The 24,938-nt window shown below is 50.2% G+C and overlaps 1 protein-coding gene across 4 annotated transcripts in view; it reads right to left on the reverse strand.

Moving 5' to 3' along the window:
• Window positions 1-17,137, reverse strand: part of Itga7 (integrin subunit alpha 7) — a 28,685-nt gene extending 11,548 nt beyond the window's left edge. The window contains exons 1-15 of one of the 4 annotated variants that reach the window (XM_090327026.1): window positions 16,742-17,137; window positions 11,421-11,548; window positions 11,255-11,334; window positions 8,110-8,365; window positions 7,436-7,567; window positions 7,043-7,162; window positions 5,698-5,905; window positions 5,424-5,617; window positions 4,669-4,757; window positions 4,433-4,560; window positions 4,202-4,297; window positions 3,982-4,043; window positions 3,476-3,645; window positions 2,166-2,315; window positions 601-716 (exon numbers count right to left, since the gene is read on the reverse strand). In XM_090327026.1, coding sequence (XP_090183152.1) covers window positions 601-716; window positions 2,166-2,315; window positions 3,476-3,645; window positions 3,982-4,043; window positions 4,202-4,297; window positions 4,433-4,560; window positions 4,669-4,757; window positions 5,424-5,617; window positions 5,698-5,905; window positions 7,043-7,162; window positions 7,436-7,567; window positions 8,110-8,365; window positions 11,255-11,334; window positions 11,421-11,548; window positions 16,742-16,947 — 2,135 coding nt within the window. In that variant the 5' untranslated portion in view covers window positions 16,948-17,137. Of the gene's footprint in view, window positions 1-600; window positions 717-2,165; window positions 2,316-3,475; window positions 3,646-3,981; window positions 4,044-4,201; window positions 4,298-4,432; window positions 4,561-4,668; window positions 4,758-5,423; window positions 5,618-5,697; window positions 5,906-7,042; window positions 7,163-7,435; window positions 7,568-8,109; window positions 8,366-11,254; window positions 11,335-11,420; window positions 11,549-16,741 lie in introns of those variants that run through there. The other 3 variants (XM_090327007.1, XM_090326996.1, XM_090327017.1) reach the window with 3 other exon arrangements.
• Window positions 17,138-24,938: the final 7,801 nt, after the last annotated feature.

Raw genomic sequence — 24,938 nt, forward strand, 5'->3', positions numbered from 1 at the left:
TTCTCATGCCAGTTCAACCATGACTCTGGTCATGTCTCTAGGCCTCAGGTCTCCATCTCTAAAAGGAGGCTGAACAAAAATCTAGGCACAAGTGATGAATAACACCTGAAGTCCTAGCTAGGCAGGAGATCTGAGATTTGAAGATCTGAGTTAGAAGTCAACCCAGACAGACAAATCTACACATCCAAGAGGTTCTTATCTCTAATGACTTAGCCAAAAGTCAGAAGTGGAGGCACCACTCAAGTGGTTAAGCCTGGGGCGGAGGGGGGCGGCGGGAAGCTAACAGAGAATATAAGGTCCTGTATTCGAGCCCCCGTACTGGCACAGAAAGAAAAAAGGGGGTGGAGGGGAGAACTAAAAACCCCTACCTCACAGACTTGTGGAAACTGAGGCGTAAGTAAAGCCTATGAGATCATCTGGTCTTCCCTAGCAGGAAGCCCTATGGCCCCAGCCCTGGGGCCCTTCTCTCAAGGTCTTCTTTAGCCCACTCTGCTCTGCAGACTCAGACCTGCTTTCTACCCGCTCTTTCTGAGGGGGCACCTCCCGTTCCTTGACTCTTGCCCTCCCCTCTCCCTACCATGCACTCCCCACCCTTCTCACATGGGTAGGGGCTGGAACTCCGTGTCGCTGACCCGGGCACAGTAGCGAGCCTGGACCAGCTGCAGGTTGCTCTGACAGATCTTGTCTTCACCACAGCCTTGTTTCAGGAAGTGGATCTGGGCAGAGATTGGAGGGGAGGGTCATTCCTAGGGGGTAACCCAGGGGCTGAATGTGTCCCCAAGACATAGGTCCAGTTAGAGTATCACAGGATTAAACAATGGTGGAGTTTCAGGATGCTTCAGGGCTGCTCACTGAACCACTCTGAACTGCAAAATGATGAGTATTGGCTATACTCATTGGTAGAGACTAGCCAGTGACAGCTGCAACAGGGCATGGTTTAAGTGGTAGAGCACCTGTCTAACAAGTGCAAAATCCTGAGTTCAAACCCCAGTCCCAAAGAGAGAGAGAGACAGAGACAGAGACAGAGACAGAAAGAGAGAAAGAGAGAAAAGAGAGAACAGAGACAGATGATAGATAAATGAGACAGACAAATGGTTTCCCTCATTTGTAATAATTAGTACACATCTAGGACTCTCCTAGCAGAGGATTACAATAGCTTAAAACCTAGGTATAGAATGTCATATAGGATGAGACTAAATGAAAGGATCTCCAGGGTATGGAAACAAGAGCTTTAACTTGAGTGATTGTTGTTCTTAATGTACAATGTTGTTTCTTTTCTCTTTTTTTGCCCTTATAGTTAATCTCATATTGTTACTGTATCTGGCTTTGTTACCTGGTATATTGTGTATACATTTATTTGTTTATTTGAAATAGGGATTGGAAAGGGATGGGGGAAGGTTAGTGGGGACAAAAACATGAGAAGGGGTATCAATGTGCAAGAAGTAATGCACTTACTACCTGATGAATGTAACTGTAACCCCTCTACACATTATCCTGACAATAATTTTTTAAAAATAACTAAAGAAATAAATAAATGAAACAGACACACAGACAGGAACAGACTAGTCCACAGTCAACCCACATTTCCCCGCCTCAACTACATGTTCTGGGTTCCACATTGGCCCTGAGGAGTGGCAAAGGGCACTGCTCTGGTCTGGTTGGGAGAACCACAGAGGGAACTCTGAACGGGAGGAAGGTGACTGACGGATCTTGGAAGCCACACTTGAAGATGACATCCCCTCCCCCTCCCACCCTCAGCCTGGGACCCAGTTTGATTACAGGGAGCAAATAAACTCCATCCCTTGGAATAGAAGCATGGGTTATATGGGCCATTTTTACACTTACTTGTTAGAACACATAGAAATGTATAAAACTAAGCCAGGCACTGGGTGGCTTCTGTAATCCTAGCTACTCTGGAGACTGAGATCTGAAGATCATGGTTCAAAGCAAGATTGTGCAGGAAAGTCCATGAGGATTTTATCTCCAATTACCAAAAAAGCCAGAAGGGAAGCTGTAGCTCAAGTGGTAGAGAACTAGCCCTGAGCAAAAAAGCTCAGGGACAGCGCCCAGACCCTGGACAGAACTGTTGTAACATGCAGGAGCTTGGCTGTCACAGCTGAGGGACCAGCACCACTGCCCCTCCTAGCTGCTTTGCCCACACTCACCTCCACTCGCTGGGTGCTGGGTTGGTAAGCATTGAGGATAGGAGCCACTGGGAACAGCCCCTGGCCAGGAGCCTGTTGCCTGATCCGAGGGGTCTGGAGACTGTAAGACAAGGTCACCACAATGGCCCGAAGCTTGTCTTTGACATTCTCCTGCAAAGAAAAGATTGTTCCTCACTGGAGCCCCGTCCAAGCCCAGCCAGACCCAGGACAGACACTGAAACTTGGGGAGAAGGACAGAGGTTCGGAAACAAGCTAGATAATGAGAAGAGAGGGAGGAAGAGAGGAAGGAAGGAAGGAAGGAAGGAAGGAAGGAAGGAAGGAAGGAAGGAAGGAAGGATTTAAAAAAAAAAAAGCAGTTGTGAGGATGGGAGTTTGGCCGAGTGGCTGAATGCTTGCCTAGCATGCACAAAGACCCAGGTTTGATTCCTGGGTACCACATACATAGAAAAAAAAGGGGGAAGTGGTGCTGAGGCTCAAGTGATAGAGCCCAAGGACAGTACTCAGGCCCTGAGCTCAAGCGCAGGACTGGAAGAAAAAAAAAACAAAAAAACAGCTGTGAGAACAAGGGGACCCAGAAAAGAGGCTCTAGGTGCTACAGGTGGACACTGAGCGCTGGCCTCTGAGTGTCGTCATTTTGTGTCTTTTCCTCGATCCCATTGTGGTGACCTTGTACTGGTGAGGAAGCAGCTAAGAAGCCAGCCACCAGTGGTTCACACCCGCAATCTTAGCTACATAGGAGGCCAAGACCTAAGAGTCACAGTTGAAACCAACACAGGCAGGAAAATCTCTGAGTCTCTTATTTCCAGTTAACCACCAAAAAGCCGGACGTGGAGCTGTGGCTTAAGTTATTGAGCACCAACCTTGAACAAAAATGCTACAGATAGAGTATAAATATGCAAGAAGTAAGACACTCACTACCTGATAAATATAACTGTAACCCCTCTATACATTACCCAGACAATAAAATAACATTTTTTAAAATGCTACAGTCCATGAGCCTCTTGAGTTAACTACCAGAAAACCAAAAGTGGTGCTGTGCCTCAAAGCGGTAGAGTGCTAGCTTTGAGCAAAAGAGCTCAGGGGCAGCACTTAGGCCCTGAGTTCAGGCCCCAGGACTGACAAAAACAAAGTGAAGTAAAATAAAATATGTTAAGGGGCAACATTCAAGTCCTGAGTGCAAGCCCCAAGACACACACACACACACACACACACACACACACACACACTCAAAGAAGCAGAGGAGGCAGCTAAGTGGGATCGAGGAAAAGACACAAAATGACGACACTCAGAGGCCAGCGCTCAGTGTCCACCTGTAGCTGGAACATGGCGTCTCCACAAACTCGGTCATGCTGGTGCTTCAGCCACACAGTGCCTGAGGCCTGGTGCTTGGGGTCCTCGGGGCTCCGGCTCAGGAAGATCACACGAGGAACCTGACCCCGGAGCCTCCGGTCTGTGTCCCCATCTAGCATATAATCCAGGGCTGTGGTGTGGAGGAGAGCAGAGGAGGCAGTGAGCTGGGGAGCCATTTCACCCTGCGCTCTTTAGCCCACAGCTACCACCCTACCCCCTGGAGACACAGCACCACTTCCCATTTCCTAGTGGTTAACTGGCGATACGAGTCTCACGGTCTTTAGTGCCCAGGCTGGCTTTGAACCGAGATCCTCAGATCTCAGCCTCCTGAGTAGCTAGGTTAGAGGCGTGAGCCACTGCACCCAGCCTTAATGACCCCATTCTTAAGGCACCCTCCTCTCCACCTCAGGGTGACCCGCCCTGGAAATCCAACAGGGTGAACAGTAGATAAGAAGCCCCCACTCACCCACAATAGGGCTGTAAGTGCTGGGCATGGCAATGTAGCTGAAACAGATCCTCAAGTCCACACTGTGGGAAGCCGAGGGAGATTCCTGAACCACATTTGACCCTACTCCCCCTCCCCACCTTTCCCACCCATGCCAAAGCCCCGCCCCCCAGCCCCAAACCAGAGACAAAGAAAGAGACAACCCTGCCCCTCCTTCCCCTGCCCTCAGATGCCATCTTACCAGACTAAACGATCACCAGCACAGTTGGGCTGTTCTAGGTCAATGGCTGGTGGACCCACGAGGATTTCATGGGAAACATGCAGAACAGGTCTGGCTCTGGGGGGAAGGAGGGAGGCATGGGAAATCCCAAGAAATAGAAGAACATAAGGCTGGGAGCACGCTGCAGACATGACACTAAGGTAGGGTTAAAGCTTGGGGAGAGGCATAGAGCCTCAGGGAGGGAGAGTTTACCTGAAAAGCACAACAGTGTCTGCCAGCGAGCCCACCAGAAGGTCCGGGTAATGGTTCCCATCCATATCCAGGCCTCCAGACAGGGAATAGCCAAAAGTCTTGACGCTTACGGCCTCCCCCTCCAGCACCTGGGGACCAGCCATCATTCTCCCAGAATCCCCATCTCCCTCTACGTCTGCCTCCTCCCTGCCCTCCACATGCATGCTCATTCCCTCATCCCCAGGACTCTCCTTTACCTGTGAAGGTTTGGTGACAACCCCCAGGCTGCTCCCATGGTAGATAAAGACTTTCCCATCCCCATCAAAGGGAGCGCCCACTGCAATATCTGTGGGGTATGGGAAAGGGGTCATACTGGCTGGGGAGGCTGGGTACTGGCAAGGCCTAGAGCTTGAATTCAGTGCCTTGAGCTCTTGTTTAACTTTTTCCTCCCCTCAAGACTGGGTCTCTACCACTTGGACCACATCTCCAATTCCACGTTTCCTCTGTTCCAGAAACAACGAAGAGCTGGGCACCAACGGCTTCTGCCTGTAATTCTAGCTATTCAGGAGGCTGAGGTCTGAGGATCACGGTTCAAAGCCAGCCAGGCAGAAAAGTCATGAGACACTGATCTCTAATCAAGCACCAATAAAGAAAGAAAGAAGCTGGAAGTGGAGCTGTGGCTCAAGTGATAAAGAACTAGCCCTGAGCACAAAAGCTCAGGGTCAGCACCCAGGCACTGAGTTCAACCCCTAGGACTGGCTGGCCCAAAAATAAATAAATAAAAAGAAGAAGCTACTAAGTCCCAGGGATTTTAATGTCCTAAGTCAGAAAGGCTAACTAAAGTTGCCCCCAAACCAAAAAGCATGGTAAAGCTCACACATCAGCTCAGGTTCACTTCTCTATTTGAGTCCCCAAAAGACCTCCCCCTATGACCTCTAGGGAGTGGGGGGTGAGAGGTCTCCACATCCCTCCTCCATCTCCTCCACTGAGCCCTTTCTGCTCCCAGCCACACCTGGGAAGCCATCTTGGTTGAGATCCCCCAGGACAGTCAAGCTGATCCCAAACATGGAGTCAGGGGAGCCACAGAGCCGGAGTGGGGACACCCCTGACCAGTGTCCGCCTTGGTTCATGTACACATACACAGCACCTCCCAGCTCTTCTTGGCGCTCAAAGAAATAGGGGGCACCCACGATCAGGTCTGGCCAGCTGTGGAGAGAGGGAAGTCGGTGCTGTTCCTCCCTCCCAGGCCCAGCCCCCTCCAGACCCCACTCCTCACCCCTCCTTACCCATCATTGTTGAGATCCACCACTGCCAATGAGTACCCAAACCCAGAGGTCAGGCGTTCCCCATACAGTACAACCTCAGGCACCAGGCGGCTGGCACTGTCCTTGCGCAGAATGACCACGGCACCCTTGTGGTTGGCACGAGGGGCCCCTGCAACAAAGCTCAGCTCCTCCGCACGCACCAGGCCCTTCCCAGAGTCGATGGAGAAACCTAGATGACGGATCACTCACCAGTCAATGTTCCCTCAACACTCAGAAGCCAGAAAGGTCACAGCTCCCCGGCCCTTGCCCTACCCCTACCCCAAACAGATCTTGTTGGAACCAAAAGAAAAAGGTGCCACCACCATGGGCAGCCTGGCTATTCTTCCTTCCCCTTTCAGGGCCTGGCAACCCTCCCATGCCATGTTAGCCCACTGGAATTTGGCACAAGAAGTGTGATGAGGTCAGGCTCTGGGACTAGGGAGGAGACAGAAAGGCACTGATAGAAATGCCTGAGTGACTGACTGTGCCCAGCAGGCAGGGACTGGGCACAGTGACAGGAGATGGGCCAGAGGCTCTGCCCATGCCCAACTCAGGCCTGGAGGAGAATCCCAGGTCCTCTCTCATCTTCGCACCCTACCAGGCCCCTGCCCCATCCAACACGCCTTCCTTGTCCCGTCCCCCACCCAGCAAGGACAGGAACAGTGAGGAAGAGCCTCCTTCTCCCAAAGTCCTCCCAGGCCTCCTTTCCTTCTCTTCTGCAGGAGGATGCAGTGGTCGAGAGACTTACCAATGAGGCTAGACCTTTCTGCACCCTCAGAGGAAGTCCCTGCAGAGATCGGGACTCATGCTTCCCAAGAGAATCTCAGCCCTGTCCTCCACCACCCACCTCAAGGAAGAGGTGTTTTTTTGCTGTTTGGGGGTTTTTTGTTTTGTTTTGTTTTGTTTTGCCAGTCCTGGGCTTGAGCTCAGGGCCTGAGCACTGTCCTTGGATTTTCTCAAGGCTAGAGCTCTACCACTTGAGCCTCAGCACCATTTCCGGCTTTTTTTCTATGTGTGTGGCACCGAGGAATCGAACCCCGGTCTTCGTGCATGCTAGGCAAGCATTCTACCACTAGGCCAAACTCCCAACCCTGTTTGTTTGTTTTTTGGTTTTTTTCCATTACCCTTGGGGCTTATCCAGGCCTGGTGACTACACCCAGCTCTGGTAGCCCCATGTGTGTCTCCGTGTGTGTGTTTCTGTGTGTGTGTGTGTGTGTGTGTGGCGTGTGTGTGTGTGTGTGTGTGTGATGGGTTACAGGGCAGGAAAGGGGAAGGGAGGCCAAGGCCAAGCTCCCACCCTGGGCCCAGAAAGTGGAAGCTTACAAACCTAAGTAGCTATTCAGGGCCAAGTCTCCCGCTGGTCTTGGGAGCCGGTCAGCAGGGTCCAAAGTTTTATACACCAGCTGGTCAGGGTCTGAGCTATCAATGTTGGTGACAAAAAGCAACCCTGTGGGGGGTGGGGGCAGGGAGCGAGGAAGACACCAGGGAAGGGACATCCAGAGAAAGGACCACAGAGGAGGCAGATGACAGAGTCAGATAGAAAAGAAAAACAGAAGATGATGAAAGAGGAAGAGGTGGATGAGAAACCAAGCAACCAGAGAGCAAGAGTCAGAGACAGAAAGACAGACAGAAACAGAAGGATGGGAGGAGCATGGAGAAGGGAGGACAAGAGAGAGGAACAGAGGGTTAGAGTGGCTCTGGGTCAGGGAGGGGTCCCTACCAAAGTAACTGTTGGCAGGGACCGGGATAAGGCGGGGGTCCTGCTCCTTCTCGCCCCCCGCCTCGTAGGGCCCGTCGTCCAGGTGTACCAGGTCCGCTGAGCCCTGTGCACAGAGCTCCACCCTGGCCGTGCCTGCAAGGACAAGCCTGTTAGTGACCAGGGCATGGAGCAAGAAGCGTCCCTCAGGCCAGACATGGAGGTGGGCAGGCACAGGAAGCCCCCTCCCTCCTCTCCTCATCCATCCTAACCCCACCCTCACCCTAGCCCAGACTCCCTGGGGAGCTCCCTCCCCTCCACTTAGCATCCCACTCACCGAGTGTCAACTGAGCCAGCAGCAACAGCAGCAACAGCGTGCAGAGACGGGAATGGCAGTGACGAGGCGGCGGTGCTGGAGCATGCAGACCCTGGGCTGGGTGGGTAGGCTCAGCCATGCATGTGGGGGCTCATGCCAGCGTGTGGAGGAACACTTGGCCATGCTTAGGAGAGGAGGTACCCCCAGTTGTGTGTGTGTGCATGCTAGCACAATAGGAGTGGAAAGCCTGGCAGTGCCCCCAAAGTCGTATACCAAGGAGCATTTGGCCATTCTGGGGCTGGGCCGTGTGCTACCCTCAGTCCCATCTCTGAGGTAAGAGGAGATTTTGGTCCCCTTCTCCCCTCCCAGAAGAGTGACTCACCCTTCCAGTTATAGGTTCCTGGAGCCCCAAAGAGAAGGTAGTGGCTGTCGGGGGAGAAGGCAGCAGCTGTGCCCTGCTGACAGAACCCAAACTGCTCGTGGCCCTGGGGACGCCCTTCACAGAACTTCCAGTCTCCACCATCCAAATCATCACGGACAGCCAGGTCCTGGCTCAGCACAAAGCAGCGGCCAATCATATCCCGAGTCTCCAGGATGTGGTCCACTCGCTGCCTCGACTCATACCGGTGTGCGCAGGTCTGGGGGAGGAAAGGAGGAAAGGTCGTTTCCTGTGAGGGCCTGAGATGTACAAGATGCCTACCTGCAGATATCCAACATATGCGTGTGTGTGTGCGTGCACACACACACATGCCTGCACACCCCTGCATGTACACATGTATGCACGTATATACACATGCATGCCCCTATGCCAGCATCACATGAGCACCTGGGCTGAAAGTGACTTAGGCAGGTCTCTGCATTACCAGGAATTCCAGCTCTATCTACTTCTTTCTACTTCCTGTCCCTGCATGCAGATGGCCTTGTTCCACATTCTACATGGGCATCCACAGATGTACCATGAAGGCAACCCAGGACACTGCTTCCTACAACCTGCTCAGTGTGGTCCTGGCCTGGGTTTTCCTGGTGAGTGTGTGTGTGTGTGTGTGTGTGTGTGTGTGTGTGTGTGTGTGTGTGTGTGTGTGTGTAGGTGTGCATGCACTGCTTCTGGGAGCTTGAACTCAGAGCTTCACACTTTGCTTAGCTTTTTCCATTCAAGATTGGTGTTCTACCACTTGAGCCACACCTCCACTTACAGCTATTATTTTGCCAGTCCTAGGTTTTGAACTCTGGACCTAGGCACTGTCCCTGAGCCTCTTGGTGCTCAAGTCTAGCACTCTATCACTTGAATCACAGCACCACTTACATCTTTTTGAAGTACTTTATTGGAGATAAGAGTCTCACAGGGGGTGAGGGGTGGGGGAGGGGTCCTCGCGTTCCGAATTCTTTGAGAAAGTTGGATGTGAGGTTTATCTGGATTTCTTTGGGGCCGGGAGTTTGGCCTAGTGGTTAAAGTGCTTGCCTAGCATGCATGAAGACCCGGGTTTGATTCCTCGGTACCACGTACATAGAAAAAAGCCAGAAGTGGTGCTGAAGCTCAAGTGGTAGAGCTCTAGCCTTGAGAAAGTCCAAGGACAGTGCTCAGGCCCTGAGCTCAAGCCCAGGACTGGCAAAAAAAAAAAAAAAAAAAAAAAGAGTCTCACAGGGACTTTTCTGCCTGGGCTGGCTTTGACCTGCTCCACCTCCGGAGTAGCTAGGATTTACAGGCCTGAGCTCCCGATGCCCTGCTCCACTTACAGCTTTTTGCTGGTTCATTGGAGATAAGTCACTCAAATTTGTCTGCCTCAATTGGCTTCAAACCTGGATCCTCAGATCTCCACCTCCTGAGTAGCTAGGATTAGCAGAGTGAGTAAACACTGCCTGTTTCTGTTTGTCTAAGGTCCACTACCTCATCTACAAATAACCTCCTCTCAACTCTCCAACTGTTATGCTTACAAACCTGCCTCAAATCATCACAGAAATCCTTTCTCTCCATCCCTTTGTCCGGCCCCACAGCAACTTGAAGTATTAATTGTGCCGGTGCATGTTAGTCAAAGACATGGCAGGGGGAGGAAAGATTAGAGAATTAGAATTTCCAGGGCTGGGATGTATCTCAGTGGCAAAGCCCTTGCCTAGCAAGTACAACAGTCTAGGTTCAATCCCCAGTTTCAAAAAAGAAAAAAGCCAGGTGCCAGTGGCTCACACCTGTGATCCTAGCTACTCAGGAGACTGAGATCTAAGGATCGCAATTCAAAGCCAGCCCAGGAAGAAAAGTTTGTAAAGCTCTTATAAACTACTGAGAAAAAGCTGAAGTAGAGCTGTGGCTCAGGTGATAGAGTGCTAGCCTTGAGCACAAAGAGGCTCAAGGACAGCACCCAGGCCCTGAGTGCTGCCCCATGGCTGGGAAGAAGAAGAAGAAGAAGAAGAAGAAGAAGAAGAAGAAGAAGAAGAAGAAGAAGAAGAAGAAGAAGAAGAAGAAGAAGAAGAAGAAGAAGAAGAAGAAGAAGAAGAAGGAGGAGGAGGAGGAGGAGGAGGAGGAGGAGGAGGAGGAGGAGGAGGAGGAGGAGGAGGAGAAGAAGAAGAAGAGGAAGAAGAAGAAGAAGAAGAAGAAGAAGAAGAAGAAGAAGAAGAAGAAGAAGAAGAAGAAGAGGAAGAAGAGGAAGAAGAAGAGGAAGAAGAAGAAGGGGAAGGGGAAGGAGGAGAAAAGAAAAAGAAGAAAGAAGAAAGAAGAAGAGAAGGAGAAGGAGGAGGAGGAGTTGTTTCCATAACTGTATAGCAAGGACTAGGCTTTTGCCTAGTCCTAGTCCTCATCTACCTTTTCTCAGTAACCAGTACTAGTGGCTAAAGCTTGAAAGATTCGCAGTCTGCCCAGTGTTAGTGGCTCATGCCTATAATCTCAGCTACTCAGGAAACTGAGATATAAGGATAGTAATTCAAAGGCGGCCCAGGCAGGAAAATCCCAGACATTTATCTCCAGTTAACCACCAAAAAGCAATGGTTTAACTAGTGGTGGAGTACTAGCCTTGAGGGGGGGGAAAAAGTTCTTATCTCTAATTAGCCAACAAAAAGCAGTGGTTTTAGCTAGTGGTAGAGCACTAGCCTTGAGCAAAAAGCTCAGGGATAGTGTCCAGGCCCTAAGTTCAAGCCCCAGGACCAAAAAGGAAAAAAAAAAGATGACTGCTAAACATTTTTAAATTTATAAGGCCATGGAGCATTTTTTGCTCTTTTTTTTTCCAGTCCTAAGGCTTGAACTCAGGGCCTGGGCACTGTCCTTGGGCTTTCTCAAGGCTAACATTCTACCACTTGATCCACAGCACCACTACCAGCTGTTTCTGTACGTGGTACCAAGGAATCGAACCCGGGTCTTTGTGCAGGCTAGGCAAGCACTCTACCACTAGGCCGCACTCCCAGCCCCTTCTCAGAGCTTTTTTTTAATAGCTCCAGAGGTCTTGTATGTTCTCTAAGCATACTGATCCACAGCATCCACACATTATCATTATCATCGTCGTCATCACTCATCTTTTTGTCCAGTCACAAGAAGTAATACTCACCACAATCTTGCCCCCAGGTCCCTGGCTCCGAACACTGACTCCCAACCACTGATTCTCCTTGCTCTCCTTTTGCAGATTAGCTAGAAGCAAGACACTGAGAATTAGGGGAAGGAAGAGAAGAGCAAGTCTTCTCCTCCCCACCACAATGCACCCTGACAGGCCACACCTCCAGAGTCCATGTCCACTCGGTAGCAGTCAGATTCCTCCAGGCTCAGGGGACAAGCGAAGAGCCCTCCAGTGCGATTTGCCTGTTGCCCAGGAAGAGCCAGGGCCTGGGGAGCGCCCACCAGAAGCCTGCAGAAGGAACAGAGGCCGGAGTTAGAAGTCAGAGCCTTCTCACTTCCCCAGAGCTGCCCAGACCAGCCCCTTAGTGCTGAAGAGAAGGGCAAAAGTCATTTGCCTCCTACTCTGTCTAAGACAAATGAACACACTCAGCCATGGAAGGATCCTACTGTCGGGGTGAGAAAGCATCGCCCATCCGCACAGACACACATGCCAACCACAGCATCCTGGCCAGCACTGCAAATCTGAAAAAAACCACCCGTGCCCAGCACCTGTTCCTATCCAGCCTTCCTTACCTCCTGCTTGGCCCCATCCCCGGGCTCTGCCCAACAACCCTGGTTTAGTTGATATCCTGCCAGAATGCCAAGAATGCTGGGAGCAAGAGCCACAAGGGCCCAGCCTGGCACCAGCAGTGGGGCTCAGAGATCAGCTTCAGAGACCACGCAAGAAGCCCCTTTGCCTGAAATGAGGGGAAGTTGCTTCTCCATCGTCAGGGGCCCAGCAAAGACCCCACTCCATTCTCCAAAGCAGCTCTGCCAGCCCAGAATTCATTGTCAGTCACTCCAGCTGCCATGGAAGTCAGGACAAGGATGGTATTCTGTGTTGTCTTACCCCCATTCTCCCCTCACATCTAGAAGCCCCTTCCCCACCCTTCCTTCTCCTGCATTCTTGATCATACACCCCTATCCCCTCTTCTCCCCAACCTCCCCCTCAGCTTTTTTTCCAGCTACAACTTTCTTGGCAGGACAATTTTCCACGGTCACAGCCAAGGCATCCTCCTCAGGAGAGCTCCATGCTGGGAATGGACACTGCCTGCTGGGTCCCTGGAGACTGAACCCCCAGGTCAGCAGTGAAGGAGGGGGTGAAGTGAGGTGACTGACTGACACCCAGCTAAGTACATGAGTTGAAGCTCAAAAGCGGTGATAGGCCAAGCCTCAAGACCTCTCCCCTACACTCCTCTATTTCCCTTTCTACGGAGAGGAAAGGAGGTGAAGCTCAAAACTGTCGGGAAATATTACACACAGGCATCTGCGGGGCACAGAGCCAGGCATGATGGGGTAAGGGAAGGGCACTGAGCCATTCCCCCTTCCCACAAGTCCTCCTGTCTCTGAGCAGCTGTCATCCCATGTCAGAGCCAGTGTCAAATGAGAGGGGGGCGGGGAGGGCAGCAGTCAAGAAGAGAATGGATATGCAGCATTCGTGGAGCCAGTGATTGATCTGAGGCCATCCGCCACACCCTGTTTCCAGCACCAGAGACACGAGGCAGTGGTTCTTATTCAGCACCTACTATGAATCATGTCCCAGGCTAGACACAAGAGATAATAGGTGCTACCAGGTCCAAGTTTATCTCCACAACAACTCTGTAAGATAAGCACACCTCCGCACCTCATACCCCCTAGTACTGGGGCTTGAACTCAAGACTCAGCTTTTTTCTCTCAAGGCTGGGGTCCTACCACTTGAACCACAATTCTACTTCCAGTTTTTTGGTTGTTAAATGGAGACAAAAGTTGTATGGAAGCCAATCTTTGGCGGCTCAGGCCTGTAATCCTAGCTACTCAGGAGACTGAGATCTGAGGATCTCTGTTCAAAGCCAGCCCAGCAGTAAAGTCCCCTTCAGACTCTTAACTCTAATTCATTAACCACTCAAAAATCACAAGTGGCACTGTGGTTCTAGCCTTGAGAGAAAAAAAAAAGCTCAGGGACAGTGCCTAGACCCTGAGTTCAAGTCCCACAACCAACAAAAAAAAAGAAAAAGTTTTACAAGCTTTCCTGCTATAGCTGGCTTTGAACCTCAGTTCTCTGATCTCAACCTAAGTAGCCAAGGTTATAGGCACTAGTTTCAGGATTCTTCTCTTCTCTTCCAGATGAGGGAATTCACTGCAGGACATTAAGCAGTCATATTAGAATTCAAATCCACATCTGCCTAACTCCACCACTTCCCTGCTGACTGGCCTGTATTCAGAACACTGAAACTCCTCCAGAAGAGGAAGAGGAGGAAGACAAAGGGAGGGCTTCCCAGGAATCTCCCTGGGAATCTAGAGCCCAGTGCCCACCTCCAGGTAAGTCAGTAGAGTTCCAACCTCAGACCACCATTCCTTAGATGCCTTACTGGCCTTTGTGCTTGGCTTACAGGAAGCTCTAGGATTTGATGATTAAACCCATACCTCTTGCAGACACAGAGACACCCACAGCTTCTGCCACTCAGTGCATATAGTAAAGAACCTACAGAAGCTAAATGCTCTTTGCTTGCTTCTCTCCTGGAGAGAATAAGACGAAGAAGGAGGAAGGGAGAGGCCCATATGGATAAAAGCTGAGTGTGCAGACAAACCCAGCCTCACTCCTGATGGACAAGAAACCAGCCAGTTCCTCCTGCAACAAGAGTATCCATGTGCAGCCTCCTCAACCCCTCCACCTCTGCCCTAGCCACATCCTTTCCTGGCCTCATCTCAGGAGCCCCAGGCACCCAAGCCTCCAGACAGAACAGGAGCTCCAGCTGGAGTCCCTGCAGAGAGGGTGGGGGAGAAAGAAAAAGCTGGCAGCTCAGGGCTGGGACCTCCCGTGGACCCAGCTAAATGGAGACAAGGAATGGCCCACTACCATGCACTTCTCTATTCTCTGCACACACCAGGGCTCCAGCCCAAGTCCATCCCCTCTCTGACCCCTCTCAGTCTGGGTGGCCCTCTGGGAAAGCTGCTTGGATTGAAAGGCTGCCTGGGCCTGGAGGTCCAGTAGCCAAGCCTTGGGATCCAGGATGCTGTAAAGAAGTAAAGTAGCTCTCTAGCTCTGTGACTCATAATACAAGAATAACTCTATACTTTTGGATAATTAATATATACTAATAAAAATAAAATGAAAGTCTGGGAATACAGGTCAAGTGGTAGACTGCCTGACTTACAAGCATAAATAACTGAATGCAGACCCCACGACTACCAAAAGTAGAAAATGTGGAATAGGAAACAAACAACCTATGAATGCTTTTAGAGTGCTCACTACAGGCTGTGCGGTATTCTAAGTGTCTTCCATATATGAAGAATACCATGGGGCCTATTGGCTCACTCACACCTATAATCCTAACTACTCAGGAAACTGAGTGGTGAGGATCACAATTCAAAGGCAGTCCAGGTAATCTGAGTGACTGTGAGACACTTATCTCCAATTAGCTAGCAAAAAAGCCAGAAGTGAATGTATGGCTCGAGTGATAGAGTACAACCTGAGCAAAAACACTAAATGAGAGTACAAAGATCTGAATATAAGCCCAGGTACCAGCATGAAAGAAGGAAGGGAGGGAGGAGAAGAGAGGAAAGGAGAGGGAGAGGGAGAGAGAGGGGGGAGGACGAGGTGAAGGAGAAGGAGGAGGAGGAGGAAAGGAAGGAGGAAGGAGGGAAGGAGGGAAGGAGGGAAAAAGGGAAAGCTTGGTGGCTCACACCTGTAATCCTAGCTACTCAGGAAGCTGAGATCTGAGAATCAGGATTCATGGTCAACCTGGGCAGGAAAGTCCATGAGATTCTTATCTCCAATTAACCAGGGTAAAACTGGAAGTAAAGTTGTGGCTCAACTGGTAGAGCACTAGCCTTGAACTGAAGAGCTCAGGGACAGCGCCAAGCCACCCAAAGTTCAAACCCCATGACTGACCCCCCCCCAAAAAAAGGAGAGAGGGAAACACAAGTAGACAGGTGAGAAGGCTTTTCCATCAGTAGGTGCTAAGGAAAGTGACCTGTGACTCAGAGGCTAGGAAGGTACCTGGTGGCCTCTCAGTGTCACCATGCAGCAGAGCACCCTGGAGCAAAGACAAAAAATTAGGTCATCAGACCCCTATAGGAATGCCCCCAACTTGGCTCTGAAAGACAGAACCAGGACCCACTTTCAGAGTTGAGGGGAAAATGACAAGAGACCAAGCTCTTAAAAATAACCTAGAATTTGCCTGGAAATAGCTCAGAGTTCAGCATGTCCTAAAAAGGCCTCCAGTCCAGGGACTCTGGCAGATGGGAAAAGGAGAAGGAGGGAGGGAGGAAACAGGACAGAGACGAGGAAGAAAGGCAGACTTCAGGAGTAGTGAAGTCAGACACTTTATTATCTTCCTCCAAACTTTTAGGGGACCACAGACTTGATCCCAGATGGGAGGGGACGATGGGAGGAGAACAATTGGGGCTAGCCTTCACCTCTGACCAGTGAAGCAAACGCACTCCTGTCCCTCCCCCACCCCCAACCACCACCACCAATAGTAGGGGGAGAAGACAGTCCCAGGGGACCTCATCGATCCCAGTAATGGACACTTAAGGAGGCTTAAGCTGGCTAAAGGGAGACAATGCCCCTGGCCAGAAGGAAGTAGGAAGCTTTCCCCCCACCCATTCTTATCTCTCTCCTTTTACAGTAGCAAGAGCCAGCACTACAGGAAGCACCAGCAGCCTGCAGGTCCCACACAAGAGTGTGCATCTCCTAGAGGTTCTGGACAGCTAGGGTGACAAGTAGATTTGTCCTCTGCCCTGTACTCCTCCCAGCCTTTGCCTACTGCTGAGATCCTTAGAGTTGGAAATTTCCTGCGGACAAGAGAGAACCAACAGCCTGGCCAGCAAGCATCCTGTGTGGATCTCCGTCAATGCTGGCCACTGCCACCACCTCCATCGCCCAACCACCACTGCAGGTCGCCAACCCCCCCAGTCCTCTCCTCATCCTCCCGGCTGTCTTGAACCACAAAAGTGGCTGCTTGCTTTCTCCTGGCCTCCCAGGGAACCTGTAACCCTCCCTTCAAATATCATGATGATGCTCTGGCTGGAAGTTATTTCTCCTTTCCTCTCCCAGGACATCCTCGTCCTCCCCATCCTTCCTTCTCTGCCTGATCTAAGGAGAGGCGGAATTGGTGGTCTCACTCCCTGCGGAGCGGCTCAGTCCTCTGAAGAAAGAGAAGCCAGAGACACTAGGAGTGGAGCAAGGATACAAGCAAACTGGGAAGAAAGGAGAAGGAGACATTCCCTTCCTAGACAACAGTCTAGCTCTCCAACCCGTCCCTAAGTAAGACCTGAGACCAGGGTGAGGAGAGCCTGGAAACAGGGCAGATGAGGTAAGGTTCCAGGTTCCAGGCTGCCTCTGGAATGCCTGCGGGCGGTGCGGGTCTTTGAGCGAGAAGGTGACCAGGGCAGGAGGGGAAGGCGGTAATCGGCGGCCTGAGCCGGCCTGGGCCAGGGGACTCCCGGCGGGGAAACTCACCAGCTCTGGGCTTGGGGCTGTAGCTGCCGGTGCAGAGCCACCGAGAAGCCGAAGAGGCTGCCTGGCTCGCCCTCCTTGCGCAGGGCGCCCATGACGTCCAGGTTGAAGGCGACAGCTCGGGGAAAGAGCAATCCGAAGAATAAGGAGCCGAGGAGGTAGCAAATCCAGGGGGGTCCCCACAGATGGCAGCTCGGAGTCCCGGCCATGGGGCTACCCACGCGTGCGCGCGCGCGCGGACCCAGCGAGGGCAAGCGGATGGTGGCGCGCCGGGAGCCCTAGGTGTTTCTGGTTTCCCAAGTCTAACTGGTCCCTCGGGGGTCTCCCGATCTTCCCCCCCAACACCACCACCACCTTTCTCTCTCCCACCACTCCGCAACCCCAGAACACGCTAGGACAACTCCTGCGGCCAGCCGCAGCTCCAGCGTCCACTCCCCGGCCCGACCCCGCCCCCGTCCGTGGCCACGCCCAGGCCACGCCCCTCCCGCGCCACGCCCTCCCGAGGCCCCGCCCCACCCGCAGCAGGTGGGAGGGGAGCTTCGCTTTGGAGCTCGTCTGGCTGCAGCATCCTTCCGACCCCACCCTTGCTCCTGTACCCCGCGCCCCACTCTGCGCTGCGTTTCCCTCCCCACGCTCCCAGGCCTGCCCTACCGGGGTGGAAGCGGTGCCTAAGAAGAGGGGGGCGGGGTGGAGAGGGAGAGAGAGAGAGAATAGTTTGAAAGAAGTGGAAAGGGAAATGGAGGGTTAGAGAGCAGTGGGGTGAAGCTGAAGAACCGCCTGGGCATCGAGATACACAGATGCAAAAGAAGGAGAGGAAGACTGACGCCTGTAATCCTAGCTACTGAGGAGGCTGAGCTCCGAGGATTAAGGTTCAAAGCCAGCCTGGGCTGGAGTCTGTCAACCTCGAACCTTCAAATAAACTGCTTAGAAAAAAGTCGAAAGTGGTGCTGTGGCTCAAATGGTAGAGCGCTCACCTTGAGCCAAAGAAGTTCCGCAAAAGAAAGGCCTGGGGTGTGGCCTAGCGGTAGAGTGCTTGCCTAGCAGGCACGAAGACCCGGGTTCGATTCCTTGGAACCACATACATAGAAAAAAAGCTAGGGGGCCGGGAGTTTGGCCTAGCGGTTAAAGTGCTTGCCTAGCATGCATGAAGACCCGGGTTCGATTCCTCGGTACCACATATAGAAAAAAGCCGGAAGTGGTGCTGAGGCTCAAGCGGTAGAGCTCTAGCCTTGAGAAAGTCCAAGGACAGTGCTCAGGCCCTGAGCTCAAGCCCAGGACTGGCAAAAAAAAAAAAGAAGAATTAGTTCAGGAACAACGCCCAGACCCAGAGTTTGAGCCCCAACATTAGCAAGCAAGCAAGAAAGAAAGAAAGAAAGAAAGAAGAAAAGAAGGAAAGAAAGAGGGGGGAAGAAAATTTAAAGGGGAGGGACAGAGTCGGATGTCTCCAGAGTCCTGGACCAGCCCAGGCAGAAGCTGGGAAGCAGGGAAGGGACCTCCACAGGAACCCAATGACCTGGCCCTCTTCCTCCCTCTTCCCCCAGGGCTGGGGCAGATGGAAAGGGATGGGACATTTTCCCATCTCTGTTATTTATAACTCTAATTTAGAAATGGAACCAGGAAAAGATATATAAGAAGTAATTTGGCAAAAAAAAGGAGCCTTCCCATTTTCCCTTCCTACTTCTCTTTCTTATTAAGATCATCTTGTATCTACACAGCTGTCCATTCTTCCCTTTTCTCTCTTTTTTGTTTTTTTTTTTTTCCAGGGGTGGGACATGAATTCTGGGCCTGGGTGTTGTCCTTGAGCTCTTCAGTTCAAGACTATCACCCTACCCCTAGAGCCACAGCGTCACTTCCCGTTTTCTAGTGATTAATTGCAGATAAGAGTCTCAGGTTCTATTGTGCTGGGGCTGGCTTTGAATCACCACCCTCAGATCTCAGCCACCTGAGTAGCTCGGATTACAGGTGTGAGCCACTGCACCCGGATCCCCTGTTCTCATTTCTTGACAGTCCTGGGGCTTGAACTCAGGGCCTGGGCACTGTCCCTGAGATTCTTTTGCTCAATGCTAGTGCTCTACCTTTTGAGCCACACCATCACTTGTGGCTTTTTCTGAGTAGTTTATTGGAGATTAGATTCTCACCATCTTTCGTGCCTAGGCTGGCTTTGAACCACAATCCTCAGATATCAGCCTCCTGAGTAGATAGGATTACAGGCATAAGCCACCAGCTTCTGGCACCCCCCCCCTTCTCTCTGTCATTCTCTTTCTCTCTCTCTCTCTCTCTCTCTCTCTCTCTCTCTCTCTCTCTCTCTCTCTCTCTCTCTCTCTCTGTCATTCTCTCTCTCTCTCCCTCCCTCCCTCCCTCTCTCTCTGGTTTGTCTTACCCAAGTTCTATTTTTTTGCCCACTTATTTTCTCAGTCATACACCATCTTTCTCAGCCTATTTCTCAACGTCACTTATGTATCTGCTTTTCAAATGCTCCCACAATCTTATGATTGTCACTTCTTCCCTTCCCTATAAGTTCAGATGTGTCCCACCTCCATCTAGTAATCACAGCGTCTCTTCTTTATTCAAGATGAAAACTTCTTTGAAGAAGACAGAAAGGAGAGAGGAGGGGGAAAGAAAAGAAAGGCCCTACGACCATCCTTGCCCCCAGGTAAACTGTTGATTCAGCCTGTTCTTTTTGGACATCCTCTTCTGGGCACAGCACCTCTAAGCCAGTGCCACGAAGGAAATGTTTGTGCAGAACTGACACCAGCATTTAATCCCAATATCTCCTCTCCATCTTTTTGTTTTGGTTTTGGATTTGTGTTTTGTTTGTGTTCTTAGTTACTTGGGTTTGAACTCCAGGCCTCTCATTCTCCTTGTTTTGTTTTGTTTTGTTTCTCTCAAAGCTAGAGCTCTACTACTTAAGACACCTTATTTCTAGGTTTGGGTGAATTGGGGTTTGTGTTTGTTTGTTTTTTGAAGTCTCTCAGACTTTTCTACCAGGCTGGACTTCAAACTGGGATCTTCAGATCTCAGCCTCCTAAGTAGCTAGGTTTATAAATGCGAACCACCAGCTCCTCGCCGTGTGTGTGTGTGTGTGTGTGTGTGTGTGTGTGTGTGTGTGTGTCTCACCAGAGCTAATGTGAGAATACAGAATAGAGAAAGTGAGACGGAACCCAGGATTCCTGTCTCCCAGCCCAGAACTCCAACCCAGACAAAATGTCCTCAGAGCTTTAGCTGCCTTCCTTTCAGCACCTGCAGCTTCTGCCTGGCTCCATCTCTACTTTACTGGCCTGTAATAAATCCAAGGCTGAAATCAGATGCCAAGAATCCACTCCTGACCTCCCCTGCCCAAATATTTGAGAAGTCACCTCACCAGCCACAGGAGGAAGGCTCAGAAAAGAAGAGAGATTGGACACCCAAAATTAGCCTGGCTATAAATAGTGAGGCAAGGGAGGGCGGGGAATCTACAGAGTACTAGACCAGCCTAGTAAATTTAGACAAGTAGATTTTCCCCCAAAGAACTGCTGGCTGGGTGGTGGCTCATGCTGGTAATGCTAACTACTTAGCACACAGATCTGAGGATCACAGTTTGACCCCGGAGCCAGCCTGGCAGGAAAGCTTGTGAGACTCTTATCTCCAATTAACCATCAAAAAGTTAGAAGTAGACCTGTGATTCAAATGGTAGAGTGCTATCTTTGTGCAAAAGAGCTAAGGGACAACACCCAGGACCTAAGTTCAGACCCCAGGACATGCACAAAAAAAACCCACAAAACCATTCAGGGACAGCACCCAGGCTCTAAAAAAACAAAACAAAAACAAAAAAGAAAGAAAAAGAAAAAAACAAACAAAAAGAAGCCTGCAACAGTCCACTCACATTCTCAAAATGACCCCAGTGTAGAGTTGAAGAACAAATTAGTGATTGCCATGGGATAAAGATGGAAGGGGAAAGTAGAAATTGCCCAAGGGAACTCCTTCATGATAATGAGTTCAATATACTGAGCATTGAGCTTTGAGGTGAGTATCTGGATCTAAGCATGGAATAAGTTCTGGTGGTACGCACACACAATGCGTGGCAAAAGCTGAATAAAGCCTGTGAGCTAGTCAACAGGACTGTTAACAATATATGTTTCCGAGGAGTTGATTTTTGTGGGGAAAGGGGAAGGGAGGGTTTTGTTTGGTTTTTGGTTTTTTGCAAGTCCTAGAACTTGAACTCAGGGCCTGGGTACAGTCCCTGAGCTTCTTTTTGCTCAGGGCTAGCACCTACCACTTGAACCACAGCGCACACTTCTGGCTTTTTCTGTGTATGTGATACTGAAGAATTGAACCCAGGACATCATGCATGCTAGGCAAACACTCTACCATTAAGTCACATTCCCAATGCCCATTTTTTTTATTGAACTTACTTTATCATTATTATAAAGGTGATATACAGAAGGATTATAATTGCATGATTCACATAATGAGTATGTTCCTTTAACGTTCTGTTTTTCCTATTTATTGTATATGATGTCACCATTGTAGGATGCAGAATAGGATATATAGACTTTTCCTTTTTTTTTTTTTTTTTTTTGCTAGTCCTGGGGCTTAAACTCAGGGCCTGAGCTCTGACCCTGAACCTCTCTGCTCAAAGCTAGAGCTATACCACTTGAACCAAAGCTTCACTTCTGGCTTTTTTTTTTTTTTTTTTTGCCAGTCCTGGGCTTGGGCTCAGGGCTTGAGCACTGTCCTTGGACTTTCTCAAGGCTACAGCTCTGCCACTTGAGCCTTAGCACCACTTCCAGCTTTTTGCTATGTATGTGGGCTACCGAGGAATTGAACCGGGTCTTCATGCATGCTAGGCGAGCACTCTACCACTAGGCCAAACTCCCAGCCCCCAAGGCTTTGTTTTTTAATGTATATATGTAGTACTGAGGAATCAAACTCAGGGCTTCATGCATACTAGGCAAGCACTTTACTACTAAGCCACATTCCCAGCCTTACAACTCCTTCTAAGTCAAAAAATTGACAAATGGAAACTGGGAGTTAATGGCTCATGCCTATAATCAATCCTACTACTCAGAAGGTTGAGATCTGAGGATGCCAGTTCAAACCCAGGCTGGACAAAAAAGTTCATGAAACTTTTATCTCCAATTAACCAACAAAAAGACTGGAAGTAGCTGGGAGCATAGCCTAGTGGTAGGGTGGCCGCCTAGCATGCACGAAGCCCTGGGTTCAATTCCTCAGTACTACATACTCAGAAAAAGCCGAAAGTAGTGCTGTGGCTCAAATGTCAGGGTGCTAGCCTTGAGCAAAAAGTGCCCAAGGACAGTGCCCTGGTTCAAGCCCTAGGACTGGCAAAAAAAAAAAAAAAGAAAGAAAAGTAAAGTAAAGTAAAGAAAAGACTGGAAGTGGAGTTGTGGATCAAGTGCTAGACGACTGGAAAAAAAACAAGGACAGGGGCTGGGAGTTTAGCCTAGTGGTAAAGTGCTTGCCTAGCATGCACGAAGACCCAGGTTGGATTCCTTGGTACCACATACATAGAGAAGAGCCAGAAGTTTTGCTGAAGCTCAAGTGGTAGAGCTCTAGCCTTGAGAAACTCCAAGGACAGTGCTCAGGCCCTGAGCTCAAGCCCAGGACTGGCAAAAAAAAAAATAAAATTAAAAAAAAAGAAAAGCCCGAAGCGGTGCTGTGGCTCAAGTGGCAGAGTGCTAGCCTTGAGGGAAAAGCCCAAGGATAGTGCTCAGACCCTGAGTTCAAGCCCCAGGACTGGTAAAAATAAATAAATAAATAAAATAAAAAAGGAAAAGAAAGATGTTCAGACCTGGGGAAAAAAGGGGAAAAAATGGATCCTTTGTCTGAGTGGAAGCTTGGGTTTGATCTAGATTCCTTCTTCCCTGCCACCTGAGACCCCAAGTTTTCGGATCACACTTTTTTTCCAGCTGTTTTCTCTAAGCTTAGACGCAAACATTTCCAGAGCACACTCTCCAGGGCTCTCTTCTCCCTCCACTTCATCTGACAATGGAGGCTTGGAGCATAAGCCCAGGGTCGGGCTTTTCCTCTCTAACACACACACAGTGAGGATTTTCTCAGCCCACCCACCTCTCCAGCAGCACTGGAATCCATCTGCCTGCCTCTGAATTCTGGCTTACCAAAGCTTGCACTGTGAGAGGGACTGAGAAAGAAAGAACATAAATATGATGGAGTGTAGTCCATGGGGATACGGCTTGACCACTCTGATCTCTGAGGATCCAAAAGAAATCTTTGCATCTTGGAGAGAGAGTTAGGAGGTCACTTCCCACAAGAAGCCATTGAGACTGTCTTGAGGGCCCCTTTTCTTTGAGTCCTGGCTTCGGGCCAACATTTGGAACTTGGCCATCCAGCCAACAGCCACCCCTCTCTTGAAGTCCAGCCAGATTTTCCAGTATGTGAAGCTTTCTCCACTCCCTCCTTCCTCCTTCAGTCCTCATCCAACCCCTAACAACTTGGCAACTTCTGGCCCTAACTAACGCTTCACTTGGTGGAGCCAGTCAGTTTGAAGTCTACTAATTGAAGATAGACTCCAAAAGATGTGAAATGACAAGAGACAATGAGTATAAAGTTTTATTCATTTGTTCTAAAGGAAAATAATCTGGGAGGAAAATTGTAGACATATAGACTGATTGGTTGCTTGATTGATTTTTAAAATTTATCTTATTATCATTTTCTGTTTATGTGGTACTGGGGAATTGAACCAGGGCTTCATGCATGCGAGGCAAGTACTCTACCACTAAGCCACGTACCCAGCCCAATTGATTTATAATTATTATTATTATTATTTTTGTGCCAATACTGGGGCTTGACTTCAGGGCCTGAGCACTGTCCCTTAGCTCTGTTGTTCAAAGCCAGGACTCTTCTACTTGAGCCACAACTCCACTTCTAACTTTTTCTGGTCAGTTGTGAGGCCCTGTTCCTGGCCTCTTCAGTTCAGGGCTAGCACTCTACCACTTGGAGACACAGTATCACTTCCTGTTTTCTGGTGGTTCATCGAAGAGAAGAGTCTCACAGACTTTCCTGCCCGGGCTGGCTTTGAACCACTATCCTCAGATCTCAGCCTCCTGAGTCCCTAGTATTATACAGGAGTGAGCCACCAGCACCCGCTCCACTGCCAACTTTTGCCGATTGATTGGAGAAGAAGAGTCTCATGGACTTTCCCTCTGGGGCTGGCTTTAAACCATACTCCACAGAACTCAGCCACCTGAGTTCTAGGATTACAGGCGTGAACCACTAGAGACTTCAGATTTCAACTAAATGTCTGGATAGGATGTAACTTGTGCCCACTTCTACCAAGGCAAACTGTCTTCAGAAACTGGCAGGAAAACACAGATGAAAGATGGACACAAGAGCTCAGCTGGGGTGCCTGGTTATAGGTACCCCATTTGCTCTACTCGGCTCCAAGGCAAAGGAACAGTCAGTGCATAGACAAGGAGGGCAGGGACTCATGTCTGCAGGATCCTGGCAGTCTCCAAGCTGATTGTGAAAACGTGGTCATGCAGTGCCAAGGGGGTGAGGGTACTACACAATTCTCCTCACACTCTGTGAGTCAGCCTGCTCCTATTGCAGATTCACTTCTGAAATCCCAGTACGAGCCATCCCCCCACTTGCTAGCCCCCCACCCATCGTTCTACTTGCTCCCAGTTCCTATTCTCTGATGCACCTGCCAAGCCACACACCCTTCCCTCCCAGGCCCCTCAGCTCTGTCAGTGAGGCAGCAGGCATCTCCCAACCTGATACCGTTTTGCTTGCTCACTGCAGTTGGAAGCAGAAGCTAGACCTTGGGGGAGGGGAGGGGACGGGAAGGAGGGGGGAGGGGGGCCTGGCAGCCCTAGGATGCTCTCACTCTTCCAGCTTCTATTGATCAGCTCTTGGAGCACACCCTCTTCCCAAACACTCCTCCTCTGCCAGGATTCCCTTGCACGCATGCCCAGCAATCTAGAGAGGGGAAGTGAGGAGGCTGAGTGCTTCCCCTTCTGTTTCTGCCACAGGGACTGATCGCACAGTCTGGAGTCCCATAACCTGAATTTCTATTCTAGCTCTAGTATTTCCCTTCTCTGTGTCTCAGATTCTTTGCCTCCAAATTAGAGAAAGCATTACTACTTCACAGGATTATTCTAGGAGAGATAAATACATGGCAGCTGGATGAATGGATAGATAAATGAATAGATAGATACATAGATAGATAGAGCTTGACTATAGG

Source organism: Megascapheus bottae, chromosome 2 (genome assembly GCF_031878675.1).
Source record: "Megascapheus bottae isolate mThoBot1 chromosome 2, mThoBot2.hap1, whole genome shotgun sequence".
NCBI classification, from domain to species: Eukaryota; Metazoa; Chordata; class Mammalia; order Rodentia; family Geomyidae; genus Megascapheus; species Megascapheus bottae.